The sequence below is a fragment of the Nycticebus coucang genome, chromosome 13 (genome assembly GCF_027406575.1).
Source record: "Nycticebus coucang isolate mNycCou1 chromosome 13, mNycCou1.pri, whole genome shotgun sequence".
In the NCBI taxonomy this organism is placed as follows: domain Eukaryota; kingdom Metazoa; phylum Chordata; class Mammalia; order Primates; family Lorisidae; genus Nycticebus; species Nycticebus coucang.
In genome coordinates, this window is record NC_069792.1 from 99,329,752 (window position 1) to 99,350,522 (window position 20,771).

The following is a 20,771-nucleotide window of genomic DNA, read 5'->3' on the forward strand; positions in this document are numbered from 1 at the left end:
CAAGAGATCCTCTTGCCTCACCCTCCCAAGGAGCTGGACCACAGGCACCTGCCAGAGTGCCCAACTAGTTTTTCTTTTTTTAGTAGAGATGGGGTCTCCCTCTTGTTCAGGCTGATCTTGAACTCCTAAGCTAGAGCAATCCAACTACCTCAGCCTCTAAGAGTGCTGGGATTATAGGCCTGAGCCACCACACTGGCCTTTTTTAAGTTTTTAGCAAAGTAATTTAGCTATTCCCTATGTTACTAGAATAACACTAATTTCATCAAAACTCACATTACACTACAAAAACATAATTGAATCTGAATCACTTTAAATCATATTCATATATATTATATGTATGTATGTATTGAATATGCATCAGAAATAAACCACCATCTTCCCTGCGCAAAGCTGATGCTTCCAACCAACTTACGTCACTGCAACAGCTCATTTCTGCTGAGTGCCTCCTAGGGGCTTTGTATGCATGTATACAATTCTCACAACTGTACAAAGTAAGTAACATTTACTAATTTCACAAATGAGAAAATATATTCAGGCCATAAAAACAAAGCTGACAAGTCCCAAGTCCCACAAAACATATATTCATCATCAGGAAAGAAAAGAACATAGATTTTTACATTCAAAATTCACTAATTTAATCTTTTCTTCCATACTAAACACTGCACAAAACCAATTCAGTGTAACTTTTTCTCTTAACAAGCATCACTAGAGCCGGGCACTGTGGCAAGTGCCTGTAGTCCCAGCTAACTGGGAGGTGGAGGCAGGAGAATCACTTGAGCCCAGGAGTTGGAGGTTGCTGTGAGCTGTGACGTCACAGCACTCTACCAAGGGCAACACAATGAGACTCTGTCTCAAAAAAAAAAAAAAAAAGCATCACTAGAGAAAAAGAAGCAGTAACTCAGTAAGTCATTAGCAATGGCTGGATTTTTTTTTTTTTTTGAGACAGAGCCTCAAGCTGTCACCCTGGGTAGAGTGCCGTGGCATCACAGCTCACAGCAACCTCCAACTCCTGGGCTCAAGAGATTCTCCTGCCTCCACCTCCCAAGTAACTGAGAGTACAGGCGCCCACCACAACGCCCGGCTATTTTTTGGTTGCAGCCGTCATTGTTGTTTGGCGGGCTTGGGCTGGATTCGAGCCCACCAGCTCAGGTGTATGTGGCTGGCGTCTTAGCCACTTGAGCCACAGGCGCCAGGTCAGCAATGGCTAGATTTTTAAAGCCACTTTTTTGCACTGTAATCATTTCTTTTTTTTTTTTTTTTTTTTGCAGTTTTTGGTCGGGGCTGGGTTTGAACCTGCCAACTCCAGCATATGGGGCTGGCGCCCTACTCCTTTGAGCCACAGGTGCCGCCCAAACTGTAATCATTTTTAATGTGTTATTTTTGCATTTATAAAGCTAACAGAAATGGGCAGCCCCTGTGGCTCAGTGAGTAGGGTGCTGGCCCCATATACCGAGCATGGTAGGTTCGAACACAGCCCCAGCCAAAGCTGCAATTAAAAAAAAAAAAAAAATAGCCGGGGGTTGCGGGCACCTTAAGTCCCAACTACTTGGGAGGCTAAGGCAAGAGAATCACCTAAGCCCAAGAGCTAGAGGTTGCTGTGAGCTGTGAGGGCTTAGTGGCTCAAGTGAGACTGTGGCTCAAGTGGTGCCTGTGGCTCAAGTAAGACTCTGTCTCTAAAAAAAAAAAAAAAAAGCTAACAAAATATAAATATTAACCATTTTAGGTTGTTATCTGGAAAAAAAAAATTTATAAAAGGCACAATTTCAATCCATGTCACTCTGTCTCATATTCTCACTGATATTCCTTCTTCTAACGCCTAGTTAGGCACAGACCACTGAAGTCTGTCATTATGAACTCAGACTTTCAGGTAACGCATCAAGGGGAGGCTGATTGCAGTAGCAGTTAAAAATGCACGCTTTGCGGTCAAACCAACCCTGGTTCAAATCCTAACTCCACCACTCACCAGATCAGTGATTTATGGCATTTCCCAGCCTCAGTCTCCTCACCTGCAAAATGGAGCCACTGCTGCCGCCCTCACCCACCTAGTAGAAGCCATTGGCTGGGCTGAATAATTCATAGCTATTTGATAATTACGACAATGTTAGATCAAAAAGTAGAAAATGCCACAAACATTTATAAGTCAATGATAAGCATTTTCATTTAGATTGCTTCTAGATTGTCCCATCATTATTATTATTTTTTTTTTTTTTTTTAGATAGACTTTCACTCTATTGCCCTGGCTCGAGTACCCTGGCATCATAGCTCACACAACCTCAAACTCTTGGGCTCAAGCAGTCCTCTTTTGCCTCAGCCTCCCAAGTAACTGGAATTACAGGAGCCCACCACCATGTCCAGCTCATTTTTTTTACTTTTTACTAGTGATGGGGGTCGCGCTCTTGGTCAGGCTGGTCTCGAACCTGTGAGCTCAGGCAATCCACCCGTCTCGGCATCCCAGAGTGCTAGGATTATAGGCGTGAGTCACAACACCCAGCCTGTTAATTTTTAAGTAAAGTAAGTTTTGCCCATTAATTATAGACTTATAGGTTCATATACAAGTCTCCCAAATAAAGATTTAATGGCCCTATCCTTTGAGTTCTGTGAAAGTAAAGTTTTCATAAAATTAAAACAAAAGAAGAACTAAAGCAAAAAGAGGCAGGGACTATAGAACTGTTTTTTAAACTAAGATAATTCTAAGAAGAAAACAATTCCCTTTTCTCAGAGAAAGCTGTTTAAAAACTATGCAATCTGGATTTGAGATGTCAAGAGTCTGTTAAAAGTATTCCTGAATTCACGACTCGGTGACTGTGGCTCAAGTGGCTAAGGCGCCAGCCACATACACCTGAGCTGGTGGGTTCGAATACAGCCCAGGCCCAACAAACAACAACGACAGCTGCAATCAAAAAATAGCCAGGCATAGGGTGGCACCTGTGGCTCAACGGTATAGGGCGCCGGCCCCATACGCCAGAGGTGGCAGGTTCAAACCCAGCCCTGGCCAAAAACTGCAAAAAAAAAAAAAAAACAATTGATCATATATGTTTGGTGGCGCCTGTGGCTCAAAGAAGTAGGGCACCAGCTCCATATGCCAGAGGTGGCGGGTTCAAACCCAGCCCCTGCCAAAAACTGCTGAAAGTAAAAAAAAAAAAGCCAGGCATTGTGGCGGGCGCCTATGGTCCCAGCTACTTGGGAGGTGGAGGCAGGAGAATCGCTTGAGCCCAGGAGTTGGAGGTTGCTGTGAGCTATGATGCCACAACACTCTACCCAGGGCGATAGCTTGAGGCTCTATCTCAAAAAAAAAAAAAGAAAGAAAGAAAGTATTCCTGAATTCATATGTGATAATCAGCTACAATAATCAAGTGCCAGGTTAGAGGTGTTCTAGGCCCTTTATAGGGACTGTTACTATCTTCCCCATTTTACAGATAAGAAAACTGAGGGGAAAGAGATTTAAAAACTTGCTTCAGGTCACACTGATATTAAATGACATCTCTATGCCTGCTATTTTGCTGCTAAAAGGGCATCTGAGATAGTTATTCCATGAAATTCAAAGAAATAATCCGTTTGTCTGGTCTTTCTCTTAGGTAGCAGATGCCATAAATTCCTGATGTGAGATGAGGCTGCCACTACAAACTGACTAATCTTGAGATCAATACCCAAGATAAGATAATCCACCTGTCAATGAGATCAGGCCTGTTAACAGACCTGGATGCCGTCCTGCATCAAAGACATTCAAATCACTGCTGAGCTCCTAAATGAGAGTCAACCACTCATTCCTCCACTTGTTGTCTGGGCATCACTGGATATTCTTTGCAGTAGACGTCTTCAAAAGCAAAAAGCTGGCTCGGCGCCTGTAGCCCAAGCAGCTAGGGCACCAGTCACATACATCAGAGCTGGTGAGTTCAAATCCAGCCCAGGCCTACCAAACAACAATGACAACTACAACCAAAAAAAAAATAGCCAGGCATTGTGGCGAGCACCTGTAGTCCCAGCTATATGGGAGGCTGAGGCAAGCAAATCGCTTAAGCCCAAAAGTCTGAGGTGCTATGAGCCCTCAGCACTCTACCAAGGGTGACAAAGTGAGACTATCTCAAAAAATAAATAAGTAAATAAATAAATCAAAAGCAAAAAGCTCCCAAGTTTTCACTCTAAACAAATCTAAAAGACATTCCTATACTGCAGACAGAGCAGCTTTTCAAGTTCTTTAAGCTTGATTCAGGAAAGGGAAAAACTGAAATGTTACCCTAAAAAGTTTCAGTCTCAGGGCGGCGCCTGTGGCTTAAAGGAGTAGGGCACCAGCCCCTTATGCCAGAGGTGGTGGGTTCAAACCCAGCCCTGGCCAGAAACTGCAAAAAAAAAAAAGTTTCAGTTTCACTAATCACATCAGTGGGACAATCTCAACACATTTACAACTCTTCAAACCATGGTTTAAAAAAATAAAAAGTAAAAAAAAACCTCCAACCAAAAGCACTCCTAGAAAGTACATGAGACTTTCTTTTAAACACAAAATTAAACCTGCTTTCACAATTATGCTTGTGTTAGAGATTTTAGCATTTGGTGACTGACTAGAGAAAACAGTGAAACTTGGCGCAGCACCTGTGGCTCAAGCAGCTAAGGCACCAGCCACATACACCTGAGCTGGCGGGTTTGAATCCAGCCCACCCACCAAACAAACAAAGACGACGGCAACCCAAAAATAGCCGGGCGTTGTGGCAGGCACCTGTAGTCCCAGCTACTTGGGAGGCTGAGGCAAGAGAATCCTTAAGCCCAAGAGTTGGAGGTTGCTGTGAGCTGTAATGCCACGGCACTCTACCTAGGGTGATAGCTTGAGGCTCTGTCTCAAAAAAAAAGAAAAAAAAAGAAAACAGTGAAACTTAAAGTGCTGTTCTCTCCTACCAAAGACAGCAACCGTAAGGACAAGGAAGAAACATAGGTGAACAGTGACAGAGCACAGCAGGTGAACAGTGACAGAGCACAGCAGGCGAACACTGACAGAGCACAGCAGGCGAACAGTGACAGAGCACAGCAGGCGAACACTGACAGAGCACAGCAGGCGAACAGTGACAGCACAGCAGGCGAACACTGACAGAGCACAGCAGGCGAACACTGACAGAGCACAGCAGGCGAACACTGACAGAGCACAGCAGGCGAACACTGACAGAGCACAGCAGGCGAACAGTGACAGAGCACAGCAGGCGAACACTGACAGAGCACAGCAGGCGAACACTGACAGAGCACAGCAGGTGAACACTGACAGAGCACAGCAGGTGAACACTGACAGAGCACAGCAGGTGAACAGTGACAGAGCACAGCAGGTGAACACTGACAGAGCACAGCAGGTGAACAGTGACAGAGCACAGCAGGTGAACACTGACAGAGCACAGCAGGTGAACACTGACAGAGCACAGCAGGTGAACACTGACAGAGCACAGCAGGTAAACACTGACAGAGCACAGCAGGTGAACAGTGACAGAGCACAGCAGGTGAACAGTGACAGAGCACAGCGCAAGTCAGGTCACAGCACAGGGAAAGAGAAGCAGGGACACTACTACCTTGAACCTTCCGACTTGCAAAAGCACCTCCCAGCCTGGTTCACATTCCTCTCAAATAACTGAGAAACCACCCACGGACCCTTCTGCTGAAGAATGACTGAGTATCTTCAAGAATTATTCACTTAGCTTCACTAAGCAGCTCATGAAAGTGGTCTCTGCATTCTTAGCTGATCATGGGAGGGGGATATAATTTAGGCGAAAATAAAAAATTCAAGGTACTTCCTCACAAAATATATTTTAGCACATTGACTACCACACAAAAAAAATAGAAAAATTTTCCTTGGGGCCATAATGTTTTATTATGAAAATAGAATAAAAACTTAGAAAACAAAACAATCCTAAAACATATACCAATTAAAAAGCAATATAAAAACTTGAAAGTTGAGTGGTGCCTATGGCTCAAAGGAGTAAGGTGCCGGCCCCATATACAGGAGATAGCAGGTTCATACCTAGCCCCAGCCAAAAAACTGCAAAAAAAAAATTTAAAAAAAAAAACTTGAAAATTAGTAATGCAAAAAGTAATGTGAAAACTTAAAATATAGTTCATAATGCACATGACAGTTAATGTATTAACTACCCTTTTTTCTCTTTAGGGGAAAAAAATATCTAAAAGTCTTATGGACCAAAAATACACAGCAGTTTTGTGTATGGCCTTGAGCTCTACATTTCTTGTTATTATCTCCATGATTTCTGCAACATGATGACTGAGCCATTAATGGCAAGTTCATTCAGCATTCATGGATCTAATCCTCCCAAGAAGATTTTTCCCTCTTCATTGGTACTAACATACAGAAGCAAATCAAACTTAACTCATTAAGAGAACTTCATCAACCAAGAAAATAAGAAATAGCCCCATACCCTGAATTACGTGTTCAAAGTGACTTCTGGCGCTAGCTGAAAATTGCGAAAAAAACCCAGACACAGGCTCGGCGCCCATAGCACAGTGGTTACAGTGCAAGCCACATACACTGAGGGTGGCAGGTTCAAACCTGGCCCAGGCCAGCTAACCAACAATGACAACTGACACAAAAAATAGCCGGGTATTGTGGCGGGCACCTGCTACAACCACCTACTTGGGAGGCTGAGGCAAGAGAATCGCTTAAGCCCAAGAGTTTAAGGTTGTGGTTGCTGTGAGCTGTGACATCACAGCACTCTACCAAGGGTGATATAGTGAGACTCTGTCTCAAAAAAAAAAAAAAAAAAGACCCGGGCGGCACCTGTGGCTCAAAGGAGTAGGGCGCCGGGCCCATATGCCGGAGGTGGCAGGTTCAAACCCAGCCCTGGCCAAAAACTGCAAAAAAAAGACCCAGACACAGAACCTAAAGTCTGTTACACCATAAAATTTTATCTAAGTGTTCCAGAAATCAGCCAATCATTATAACCCATTAATGATGTTCAATAAAAGCCATATGTAGGCGGCACCTGTGGCTCAAAGGGGTAGGGTGCTGGCCCCATGTGCTGGAGGTGGCGGGTTCAAACCCAGCCCTGGCCAAAAACTGCAATAAATAAATAAATAAAAGCCATATGTATTCAATAAAATCAGAAGAAAATGTCTCATGCAAGATTTCGGACAATAGATTTTATACTTTATTTAAACATTAGTCAAGTGGAACTCAGAGAAAAAAGTAATAAACTGCTCCTGCTTTCTTTAAAGACTACAAATGAAAACAGGCCAGAAAAAACGTAGAGCTCACCTGGCCGGTGTCTGTTGGCTGCTTCAGCAGGAAGTGAGCTGCCCTGGAACCTCCGTGCTGCGCTCTTACCACCAGTCCCCCCAGGATAGTGATAGATGACAGAAGCTGAACACAATCCTTCAAGGGCAGCTGGGCATTAAAAAAGAAAAAAAAAAGTATAATTAGTAATGTTAGTGGCCCATCATTAGCTCAAACTGCAGTGGCTAAGAAGGATTTGAACAGTTGGATTATTTGGAAATGTCCATTTTTCCCCAAAACAAAGATAAAACCTAAAGATCACTAGTTTTGTTGGAAATGGGAACTTGCCACCTACTTTCCCACCCACATACCAAGGCTGGTCACACAGAACATTCCTACCATGCTCAAGGCCAGGCTCCTCACTCATTTATTCACGGGACCAACATTTTTACATACACTGTGTGCCAGACTCTGTGCCAGGTTCTAGAGCTATAGAGATGTGTAGCAGAAAATGTTCTAGGTTGAAAATATTTAAAAGTTATAGCACCAAATCAGGTCCAGAACCCCTTTCCATACCATATATTCTAAATGCACCTGCTCATTTGGGGGCTGTAGCAAACACTTCCTCAAAAGCAGCTGCACCTACCTGCTGCACATCCAGTTCTCCTCTCACTGGCAGTTACATCCCCATAGTCTCGAACTGTGCCACACATCTTGTAATTTGTGCTACAGTATTCATCTTTATCATCTTTATTCATTAATTCAATAGTTCTTAAATTTTTGGTCTCCTTACTCCTTGATACTCTTAAAACTTGCTAAGGATTAGCCGGGTACAGTGGCTCCCCCCTATAATCCCAGCATCACTATGATTCTGGAACATTTTTATCACCCAGAAAGAAACCTTAGGCCTATTAACAGTCACTCTTCATCCTCCTTCTCCCCAGCCCCTGGCAATCAGGAAAGCTGCTTCCAGACATTGGCCTTCCCTGGACACGTCATATAAATACAGTCACACAATATGTGGCCTTTGGTGTCTGGCTTTTTCACTTAGCACAATGCTGTATCAGTATTTCAGTCATCTTTAAGGTTGAATAATATTTCACACCCTGCTTCTTCATTCGTCATCTGATACATAGAGGAGGTTTTGGAGAATGAGTTAAGAGATGAAGACCATGGGGAACGGCCTGCGTAGCAGAGGGCAAGATGTTCTGAGCACATGAAGAAGGCCATGCAGGGTGATGGAGGAAAAGGGTGTGGAAATCCTCCTCCAGAGGACGGCACCAGGGTGGGGGAGGAGCACAGAGAGGCAGCAAGGGTGCTTCCCCAGACAACTCCTCATGGCAACCAGCACAGGCCAGCCAGCTTCCCCCTCATCCTTTCTTTTTAGAGACTTTGTTTTCCTGCTTCCTCTTATTTCAAATAATACCTTATTTCAACACTTAAAATAATTACATATCAGATCATCTTCCTCAGATAATCTTACCTCCCAGCCACAGAAAGTCATTCACGGAGCGGAGAAGTTCCACCGACATGTGGTAATGCACCAGGGAGTCCTGCAGCATCCCCGCCTGAAGGCATAAGTCCCCCACGTGTTTCCGCATGCGTCCTTGGCACCGCTTCTTGTAATGTCTACAAAACAAAATGCAACAAAAATGCATCATCATTACACTACATGACTCCCACCTAAAACCTGACTAGGCACTATTCAATTCTCCCACTACCAAAAAATGCTAAGAAGACAACATTAGGTTCTATAATTGAAAGCCAGCAATAATCACTGCCAGTATGTGAGCTAGAGTGGTCCTGACTTCAAAAATTGACTGCCAAGTGATTTATTAGAGGTGATAGGTACATGGGACATCTACCACTTCACTTATACGATATTAGAGGAGGATTTTTCTTTTTATTTTTTTTTTTCCGGAGGATTTTTTTTCTTTTTTTTTTTTATTAAATCATAATTGTATACATTGATATGATCATGGGGCATCATACACTCGCTTCATAAACCATTTCACACATTTTTATCACAGTGGTTAACATAGCCTTTCTGGCGTTATCTCAGTTACTGTGCCAAAACATTTACATTCTACATTTACCAAGTTTCTTTTAAGATTTTCCAATTGCAGCATTAGCATAAGAAAGTTTATATTTCAGCTTTTTAAAAAATCAATTATGTTCCTCTTTCTTAACTTCAAACCTATTATTATTTAATAAAGAGAGATTGCTGCATATTATTAGCCAACCATTTGGCTTTCGCAAACAAGAGCTTTTTTTTTTTTTTTTTTTTTTTTTTGAGACAGTCTCACTATTTCACCCTCAGTAGAGTGCTATGGCATCATGGCTCACAGCAACCTCAAACTCTTGGGCTTAAGCAATTCTCTTCTCTCAGCCTCCCAAGTAGCTGGGACTACAGGCACCTGCCACAATGCCCAGAACAAGAAATTTTTTTTTTTTTCACTATTTCAGAGCAAGATTTAATAACATTCTCAGAGGGCAGGGCCTGGGGTACTTGCTAACAGCTCTTTAAATATTGGCAAGGATATGCTATTAAATAATACAAGGACTTCTGATTCTGTATCAATTCAGAAACCAAAGTAACTACTCTGAAATCTTCATCATTTTTAAATATTTCTCATCTTTTAAATATTAAATTCCTTAAGAGATTTGATTTTTCTTTTAAGAAAAATGGCAGCTGTATTAAATGCTCCGTCCCCAAGAAAATTTCTCTCACCCTATGGAAATCCAGAAGATGTGACATTTCTAACTAAATGAATGTTACTGACAAATCAATATAAACTTAAATCCCATCAGGTCTAACTCTAACAAGTTCAACAAATTCTTTGACTACTCTTGAATTTAGCTTTTCTGTTCCAAATATTGCTTAAACCAGGATATGACGTAAGGCAGAGAGGAGGGGAGAAGAAACGTCAGCCGTCACATGCCTTCCTCCTAGTCAGCCACCAGGCAGTGTCAGAATGGCCCCCGCTAACAAACTCTTTCTCCTAAGGAGACACTACATTTGGGCTGCTCCCGCCCTCCCTGGCAGACAGTGGCCACCTCGGCAGCCTCTGTCTGGTCTCCGACCCCCCCCACTCTGTCACTTCTCCCTTTGGTGTTTCTATACACGCAGCCAGAGTGGCCTTCTCAGTGCACACCAGATTATGTCCCTCCACCACTTCAAACCCTTCCAAGAACCCCAACTCAGTCCTGGAGAGAAACACGGCTCAGGAGTGCCTCCATTGACTCGCCTCACCACAGCCTCCCCTCTGACCTCTGCTCCCCACATGCCATAGCCTCTCTGCAGCACCCAGGCTCCATCTGCGCGTTCCTCACAATGCTCCATGCTTCTTCAGGCTCATTTCAACTGCCATTTTCTCAAGGAAGACTTCCCTGTGTCCAACCTCCGCACTGTGGGTTAGGTGTCCTTCCTGTGTTCTAGAATATTCCATACTAAATCAGTTTCTCATATCTGTAAGTTCCAAAAAGGCAAGTATGTTTTGCTGACTATTGTATGTCCATTCCTCTCCCTTAGATACTCAAAATGTGTTTGTTATGAATAAACAAGTGAACAGATGGGTCTCAAAGGGACACACTGCTCTGGCTCATCCCAATCTCTTCTTTTGGCAGAACTATCAGCAGAGGCAGAACCAAGAATGCTTTACCAAAAGGTCACTCCCTGCTAAAACTCTTCATTGACTCCATCTCAGTTTTAATAAAAACTGAGCTCCTTTACAGTTTCATGTCTTAAGTTTAAATCTTTTATACACTGAGAGTCAATTTTTGTGAAAGATGTGGATCCAGTTTCAGTCTTCTACAAATCACCAGCCAGTCTCCAAGCACCATTTGTCAAACAGGGAATCTTTTCACCAATTTATATTTTGATAGGCTTATCAAGGATCAAATGACGATTAGTGTCTGGGTTCATCTCTTGGCTCTCAATTCTGTTCCATATATCTACTTCTCCATTTTTGTGCCAGTACCAAGCTGTTTTGATCACTACAGATTTATAGTATAGACTGAAGTCTAGCAGCATGATTCCTCCTGATTTGTTCTTATTTCTGAATAATATCTTGGCTATTTGAGGTTTTTCTTGTTCTATATAAAACAAAGTATCATTTTTTCCAGATCTTTAAAGTATGATGGTGGTGCTTTGATAGGGTTGCATTAAATTTGTATATTAGGTATACAAATTTGTATACTGTATATTTGTATATTAGGCATACAAATTTGGGTAATATGGACATTTTAACAATGTTGATTCTTCCCAGCCATGTGCATGGTATGTTTTTCCATTTGTTAACATCTTCAGCTACTTCTTTTCTCACAGTTTCATAATTCTCTTTACAGAGATCTTTCGCGTCCTTCATTAGGTAAATTCCCAAACATTTCGTCTTCTTTGGCACTACTGTAAAAGGAATAGAGTCCTTGACTGTTTTTTCAGCTTAACTGTTATTGGTATATATAAAAGCTAGTGATTGATGAGTATTGATTTTGTATCCTGAGACCCTACTGTATTCCTTGATCACTTCTAAAGAGTTTTGTAGTTGAGTTCCTGGGGTTTTCCAGGTATAAAATCATATCATCTGGGAAGAGTGAAATTGTGATCTCCTCTGACCCTATTTGGATACCCTTCCTCACCTTCTCTTCCCCGATTACGATGGCTAAGACTTCCATCACAATGTTAAAAAGCAGTGGAGACAATGGGCAACCTTGCCTAATTCTCGGAGAGGGTGCAGGGGAAACACATGAAGAAATTAGCCTGGGAGAATACTTTATGAGGAGGACCCCCCTGGGCAATTGAAGCAACACCAAAAATCCATTACTGGGATCTGATCAAACGAAAAAGCTTCTGCACATCCAAGAACACAGTAAGTAAAGCAAGCAGACGGCCCTCAGAATGGGAGAGGATATTTGCAGGTTATGTTTCTAACAAAGGTTTGATAACCAGAATCCACAGAGAACTCAAACTTATTAATAAGAAAAGAACAAGTAATCTCATTTCTTTGTGGGCAAGGGATTTAAACAGAAGCTTCTCTGAAGAAGATAGGTGCATGGCCTACAGACACATGAAAAAATGCTCATCATCCTTAATCATCAGAGAAATGCAAATCAAAACCACTTTGAGATATCATCTAACTCCATTAAGAGTGGCTCACATAATAAAATCCCAAAACTACTGATGTTGGCGTGGATGTGGAGAAAAGGGAACATTTCTGCACTGCTGGTGGGAATGCAAGCTAATACTTCCCCTTTGGAAAGAAGTATGGAGAATACTCAGGGATCTAAAAGTAGACCTGCCATTCAATCCTGCAATTCCTCTACTAGGTGTAAAAGACCAAAAATCATAAAAATTTATAAAAATCTTTTATAACAAAGATATTTGCACCAAATTGTTCATTGCAGCTCAATTCATAATAGCCAACTCATGGAAGAAGCCCAAGTGCCCATCGACCCATGAGTGGATTAACAAATTGTGGTATAATGTATACCATGGAATATTATGCAGCCTTAAAAAAGATAGAGACTTTACCTCTTTTATGTTTATATGGATGAAACTGAAACATATCCTACTTAGTAAGTAACTCAAGAATGGAGGAAAAAGTATCCAATGTACTCAGTACTATTATGAAACCAATTTACAATCACTCACACTTTCATATGAAGAATAGATCACAACTATGGCCCAGGATGAGGGGGGATATGGGAGGGGAGAGGAGAGGTCATATGGAGGGAGGGTTAATGGTGGGATCACACCTATGTGAATATTACAAGGGCACATGTCGGATCTATTAAGTATAGAGTATAAATGTCTTCACACAATATAATTAAGTAAATAAGGTGAGGGATATATTAACCAGTACGATGTAAGCATTCCAAATTATATATGAAATCAGCACACTGTACCTCATAAATGTATTAGTGTATACATGATCTACCTCTTTATGATTTAATAAAAAAAAATAAAAACATTAAAATGGCAAAAAAAAACTGAGCTCCTCCAAAGCCTTCCAAGACCAGGCTCTCTCCAGCATCTTCCCTCAGTGGGGCAGCCCTCGTACCCTGAACTCTAGGACATGGGCTGGCTCAGAGCTTTTCAGCACAGAGTATTCTCCCCAAACCCCAGTCTCTGCTCATGCTGTTCCTTTCACCTGAGCTACCTCCTTGCCCCTTCACCCAGCTAACTCTTACTCTGTCTTCAGAACTCTACATAGCCCTCTTCCTCTCTAGAAGTCTTCCTTGATAATGTCCTTTAGCTCTTGGCTGGGTACCCCTCCACAACAGGACTGTATAGTCATTATTAATATATGGGTATTTTGGTGGCTCATGCCTGTAATCCTAGCACTCTGGAAGGCTGAGGCAGGTGGATGACTAGAGCTCAAGAATTTAAGACTAGCCTGAGCCAAGATCCCCATCTCTATTAAAAACAGAAAAATTAGGCTCAGCGCCTGTGGCTCAAGCAGCTAAGGCGCCAGCCACATACACCTGCTGGGCATTGTGGCAGATACCTGTAGTCCCAGCTACTCAGGAGGCTAAGGCAAGAGAATCGCCTAAGCCCAAGAACTGGAGGTTGCTGTGAGCTGTGATGCCACAGCACTCTACCAAGGGCGACAAAGGGAGAGTCTGTCTCTAAAAAAAAAAAAAAAAAGTTTAGAAGTAGCCAAGTTTTATTTTGCATATGTGTATTAATTGCACCATATCATTGCAGAAATGAAAACTTAGTCTCTCCGGGATATACAACACTTTGATGCTACCTAACCTTCAAAGAAGTCTGATCTTCATGAAGTCAATCCATAGCACTCAAGCAAGACAAATTTTTTGGAGAGTTTTTCTGAAAGGCTCCAAAACTGAAGTACTTGTATAATGAGGAGATGAGAGAATTAGGAGAGCGCACACCTTTAAAGTCTGATGACCCTAAGTCTGAATGCTGCTGCTTCGCTTCCTGGCTGTGTGATGCTGGACTAATTACTGAAGCACTGTAAGAATGCCTCCCCCTCTGCACAATGGGCCTGTTACCACACCTGTGACCGTCAGTGTGACACGCGTGGACTAGGAAGACATGGTGGCTAGCTGGTACCTGACATACCACCATGCTAGCTGCCCTCCCCTCTTCCCTTTCAAACTTGTATTACTCCCCTAGAAAGTATTAATCCTCTAATGACAGATTGTCTAATCCGTTCTTGTATCTACCCAATACAGTGCCTCACACTTAGAAGGAACAAAAAAGAACTGCTTCCTTGATAGTTAACTATCAATGTTCATTAGAGGTTTGGTTTTTTGAGCCACTATTCCAGAACTGTCCAATGGTCCTTCTCCCAATTCTCCCTTGTTCCCTCAGAACCCCACCCCAGTGTGTCCTTTCCGGCCATGGAAAGACAACCTGTTCAGCTGGGAACCCTGCTCTCACACCCCTCTTCCTTCCCTCAAGGGAGAATCGCCTCTACCTTCTGCCTATTCCCACCCAACTGTGGCCCTACCTGGGCTCACTGCCTCCTTCCTGCCGCCAGAGCAATCTTCCTAAAACACAAATCTGGCCACATCAGTTAGGAGCAACCCTGCCTCCAGCACCTTTAGGATCAATGGCAGCTAGTCCTAAAACTGAAACTTCATAGAATAATACATAAAACCTCCATGGTCTGGGCTTCCCGCCAACCCCGTAGTCCTGGTGGGTACCCAGGAGTCAGCCCTGGACCTTCCTACCGCCTCAGTCTTCAGTCTCTCTAGACCAGCTCTTCACATTCATGGTTTTAATACAGGCTAAACACTGACAACACCCCGTGAATATGTCTAGTCCAACTACTTCCCCTACCTCAATCCAACTGCCTCTTTAGTGTCTCCATCAAATGCCCAATAGGAGTCTGAAAAGCACATCCATATGTATCTCCGAGTCTTCCCCACTGTAGTAAACTGCCCCACCACATCCCCATTTGTTCCCATCAGAAACCTAAGTATCACACTTGGTTTCCTCTTTCTGTCATCGTCTTTTCTTCACCTCTGTCTCTAAAGCATGTCTTGACTTGGTTCCCCAGCACCTAGCACAGTGCACAGCAAGCACCAGTAAGTATGTGCTGAGTCGCTCCAGAGGGCACTCAGTAACGTGGGAGGGCTCTCCCAGCACAGGTCCCTTAGGAAGGGCACTTGTCTGTTATAGAGCAGACCAAGAGAACAACCGAGAGCAAGGATTCACAGTTCTCCCATGCTCTGGACTCTGAAGGGCCTGATGTCCAGAACAGTTCCTAGGTAATGGTCTTGGTGATAGTCCTGCCAGAGGAGAGCAGATGAGGAGGGGAGCCCAGACCAACTATCCTCACATTGGTCCTGGGATCCAGCAGGCAGCAGGAAAGACCCTGAAGCCCAGGATACATCAGCCAGCCTAGGATCCCTGCCCGGCATTTTCCAAGCTGAACAGCTCCTACTTCTTATACTTGCTACTATAGTTTCTCACCCCAGAATGTGATGACATATTTCAGAAAGCCTGGCCTGTCTCAAGTGAGACAAAGTAAATGAAGAATGAAAGTGCCCACCCTCGGACCCGGGCACTAAAGAAGAAACAAGGCCCCCAGGCAGCACATTGGTGATGACAGAACAATAGTGTGAACCTTTCCCTGCAGTGAGATGAAAGGGGGTGGGTGGGCACTAGGTCAGCCAAAGACTGTCCTGTAGACTGACCACAGGCGCTAAGGAGTCTAGGTCAGTAACACAAATAAACGACGTGCCATCAGTGATGTTCATTGTTGGTGTAAGTGCCGGGGAAACAGCCTCCCTGCCTTCACAGGGTTAAAGAGAAGATAAGTCTGATACAAGTAAAGGCCTGTAGGATGGCCACAGGTGCAGTGACTCTGGCTCTGAATGCTCAGGGCAGGAGCAGAGAGGAAACAGTGGTCAATGACAGAGGTTCTCATGTCCCTAAGATCTAAATGAACTGCCTATTTAGGAGAAGGCCATGTTTTCATGATACTTAGAAAAATTACACTTCAGCCCTTATAAAGGGAGGGCAAAAGACTAGTGTCAATTTTAGAATGGCCTCTGCCCCGTTTATAGGGGAGAGTTGCTGAGATGAAGGCAAAGGGGAAATAGCATGCTCAAGGCAAAAGCAAAAGAACAGCCAGCAGACGCACCCTCCCACAGCTCCCTTTGCCGCCAGAACCCTCCTGTGCCAGCTGCTTCCTCACCCCATGCACAGCGCAGCTGCAGCCGAGAATCACGTGCCAAATGTGCTCGCTTAGAAGCCCGGGCCAAGCAAGGCATGGCACTCTTAGACCTTCCCAGTTAAAATATGCTGTGAAAAATCCTTCTGCAGCCAAATAAATCAATTAGCATTTCACTTCCTCAAAAAAAAATTAATTAATAAAGGCTTATTTGTTACCAAACACTGAAGACCAAACAAGTTGTCCCAGAGCAAATATTTTAACAAATATCAGACCCCATTAGGCTGTGTGCTAAAAAAGCTAAAATTAAAAACATAAAAAATAAAAAAAAACTCAGTTAACATATGGATATAGGCAGCAGTAAGTTTCTGTTTAAAGCGCTGAAGGCTATCAGAAGGCAGCACATGGGGAAATCTAGCTGTTGGTAATGCAATGTGTTCACAGCCTACCTTTTCAGACCCAACAACACACTCACGGGGCAGTATGATGGAAAAAAAAGAAAGAGGAACAGCAAAAATTAGAAACACATAAGAACAAAAATAACTTTGATAGCTACAATACCACATTACAAGAACAGACCATGGGATTTCATGAGTAGGGGAACGTGTGAACTTCTAGGTAAAATACATCCGCAACTAGTGTTACTGGGAAGTCTAGAACCTGAAGTTATAATGATCTGTCACAGACTCTATCGGTGTGGCCAGTGTGTCAAATCAAACCTGGACACACATCTAGAAATTTCCTATTGAGCTACAAAATACTATCTCATCTCAGGTTAGATACTTTCCTCACTCCTACCAAGAGTTGCAGGTGAGAGCAAGCCTCTGTTCCTACACCAAATCTCAGCTTCCAAATTAGGGAACTATGGAGCAGTGAAACCAGAACCAATTAGCAGTTATCAAAGGAGAATGTATTTGATTTGAGGTCACTTGAGTCATTACCTCATTGAAGCCCAAATGATGACTGACCCCTAGAGTAGAAAGAGCAGCCCTGAGGGCAGTTTTTCCCCCTGCTGCTGCATTTTTAGTGCCTAGGGCTGTGCCTGGCACATGAGGTTCTTAGTAAACTCGGGTCAGATATTATCCACTATGTGTGAGGCACCACATCCCAATACATTTTCTTTATTCCTTTATTGTGAGCACAGATTTTGAAAGGCAAAATAGGCTGAGCACAGTGGTTCACGCCTGTAATCCCAGCACTTTTGGAGGCCAAGGTGGGAGGATCACTTGAGGCCAGGAGTTCAAGACTAGCCTAGGCAAAATAGTAAGATCCCTCCCGTATCTACAAAAAAATTAAAAATTAGCTGGGCCTGGTACCGTGCTCCTGTAGTCCCAGGTACTTAAGAAGATAAGATGGGAGGATCTCTTGAGCCCAGTAGTTCAAGGTTACAGTAAGCCATGATCGCACCACTGCACATTCCAGCCTGGGCAATAGAGTAACACTCTGTCTCTTAAAAAAAAGGGGGGGGGGGCAAGAAAGCTGGTATTCAGAAGTTGGTGAATGAAAAACATCATTGGTGGCTCGGCACCTGTGGCTCAAGCAGCTAAGGCGCTAGCCACATACACCTGAGCTGGCAGGTTCGAATCCAGCCCGGGCCCGCCAAACAACGATAGCTGCAACTGAAAAATAGCCAGGTGTTGTGGCAGGCGCCTGTAGTTCCAGCTGCTTGGGAGGCGGAGGCAGGAGAATCGCTTGAGCCCAGGAGTTGGAGGTTGCTATGAGATGTGATGCTACAGCACTCTACCCAGGGTGACAGCTTGAGGCTCTATCTCAAAAAAAATAAAATAAAATAAAAAAGAAAAAGAAAAAGAAAAAAAGAAAAACATCACTGGTGTCCCATGTTGGCAAAAGAGGAAGGTACCAGTCAAGGGAATATACATACTGTGTACACTATACAATACCACTTTATAAAAATGAAGGTGCCTGCCCATCCTTAGGGCAGTATGGGTTCTTCAAGAGGCATAGCAGGCATACCAGTGTGCAGCAAGGTAAGGTGGGAAGGCCCCAGACTTTGGAGTCAGACCCAGTGAGCATATCAGCTCTGCTGCTCGTTGCCTGCCCAGGTTTCTAAACCTTGCTGCCTTAGCCCTGCAGCAGCCAGGCAGAGCAATCACAGTAAATCAGAGGGCTACCATGAGGATTAAACACAGATCTGGTTTATGATATGTCACGTTCCCTTTTCTTAAGCCAAATACACATTTGGGTGAGAAAGAAAAAATTCCTTCCAGACCCCGTGAAGTGCTACACACAGGTGTGAGGGCTACTCTGTGCTTCCAACTCCTAGGGCTGGGCTTGGACTTTGTTTTCTTAATTCTATGATATTTTCTCCCCAGATTTACCAACAACCAGAAAATCACTGTTTGACCTTAGATAAATTCTAGAAACACACTGAGCACCTACTTTGCAGCAGGCACATTGTGTTCTTTAACCCTCACCTGGGGATCATAGCTGACTCCTACAGAAGAGGACAGATTCACCCTGCCCACGTCCACACGGTCAGTGAGTGACACAGCTACACAGCACTCACACAGGGTTGCTGCCAAGCTTGCATTTCATCCTCCTCTGCCAGAAAGCCACCATGACAGCACGGTGAAACAGAGGAGTGGATGAAATGGCAAAGAAGAACAAATCTGTAATTCTGGTTCTCAGTAACGTTTCTGAATTAATATCAGGCAAGATGTGAAGACTGACCTTTTCCTGCCCTACTCAACAGTCCTTGGTATACAGAGAATACAGGCATACTTTCCATTTGTGTAAGGCAGCTCTTGAGGGACTCCCTGAGGCTGTTTCTGCCATCCTGACACTCACCTTGGCTGCTACACAGTGAGGAATCTGATATGGTGACCACTAAGAGAAGGCAGCCTGAGACATTCACTATGCCCAGTCTGGGAGCCAGGAGATGCAGGCTCTACCTCTAGTCCAACCCAGACCTGGTTTCTACCTCTGCAGATTCAGCGCCTCCTCTAGGAATCAAAGGTATGAGACTAGAAAAAAAGGTTTTAATCTGTGCTACAGGGCAGTAATGCCCAACCAAAAAAAATGTAGGCTGGGTACAGTGGCTCACACCTGTAATCCTAGGACTCTGGGAGGCTGACGCGGGCGGATTGCTTGAGCTCACAGGTTCAAGATCAGCCCAAGCAAGAGCCAGATCCCGTCTCTAAAATCAAATAGCCAGATGTTGTGTCAGGCGCCTGTAGCCCCAGCTATTTGGGAGGCTGAGGCAAGAGGATCCCTTGAGCCCAAGACTTTGAGGTTGCTGTGAGCTATGACACCACAGCACTGAATCCCAGGGACACTGAGTGAGACTCTGTCTCAAAAAATAAATAAAACAAAATGCAAACTACATAACTAAATTGAGTTTCTAGTTGCCACATTTTAAAAAGTAAAAAACAGGTTTGGCACCTATACTCGGTGGCTAGGGTACCGGCCATATACACCATGGCTGGCAGGTTCAAACCCAGCCAGGCTTGCAAACAACAAATACAACTACAATAACGACAACAACAAAAGTACCTAGGAGTTGTGGCAGGCGCCTATAGTCTCAGCTACTTGGGAGGCTGAGGCAAGAGCATCACTTAAGCCCAAGAGTTTGAGGTTGCTGTGAGCTGTGACAGCACTCTACTGAGGGTGACATAATGAGACTGTCTCAAAATAAAATAAAAAGTAAAGAACAGTTAAATTGATTTCAATAAAATATTTTATTTAATCTAATATATTTAAGATACTATCATTTTAACACTTTTTTTCATTTTTTTTTTATTTTTATTTCCTTGGGGTTTTTTTATTATTTTCTTTTTATTTCCTTGTTGTTTTGTTGTTGTTGTTGAGACAGAGTCCTACCCTATGACCTGAACAAAGTGCAATGGTGTCGTAGCTCACTGCAACCTCAGACTCAGGGTATGGACATCCTGCTGCCTCAGCCTCTAGAAGCAGCTGGGATTACAGGCTCTCCCCACACACAATTAGAATCTCACTCTCACTCAGACAAGTCTCGAACTCCTAAGCTCAAGCAATTCCCCTGCCTCAGTGGAATTAGTGCTGATTACAGGTGTGAGCCACCACGCCTGACATTTTGACACATTTATATAAAAAATACTAGAAAGGGGCAGCACCTGTGGCTCAAAGGAGTAGGGCGCCGGCCTCAAATACCAGAGGTGGCAGGTTCAAACCCAGCCCCAGCCAAAAATTGCAAAAAAAAAAAAAAAAAAAAATACTAGAAAGATATTTAATATTTTTTTCAATAGTAAGTCTCAAAATCTCGTATGCATTTCACTCACAGAACATCCCAACCAGCCTCATTCCTGGTGCTTGACAGCAAGTGGCTACAGCTCCTGCCCTGGGGGCAGCCCCCTGGAGCCCCACTTGGGGTACCCCTGGAATACTCGGGCTAACCAGGTTTTATAAGCCAGTGGGCAACACCTTTCTACACC

General features: G+C 43.6%; 1 protein-coding gene across 7 annotated transcripts in view; it reads right to left on the reverse strand.

The window, feature by feature from the left end:
* Positions 1-20,771, reverse strand: part of TRAPPC9 (trafficking protein particle complex subunit 9) — a 701,153-nt gene that overhangs the window by 670,669 nt on the left and 9,713 nt on the right. For 6 of the 7 annotated variants that reach the window (XM_053558761.1, XM_053558762.1, XM_053558766.1 and 3 more), the window contains 2 exons: positions 8,679-8,824; positions 7,238-7,366 (listed from right to left, as the gene is read on the reverse strand). In XM_053558761.1, the coding sequence (XP_053414736.1) occupies positions 7,238-7,366; positions 8,679-8,824 (275 nt within the window). Of the gene's footprint in view, positions 1-7,237; positions 7,367-8,678; positions 8,825-19,854; positions 19,877-20,771 lie in introns of those variants that run through there. The other variant, XM_053558767.1, reaches the window with a different exon arrangement.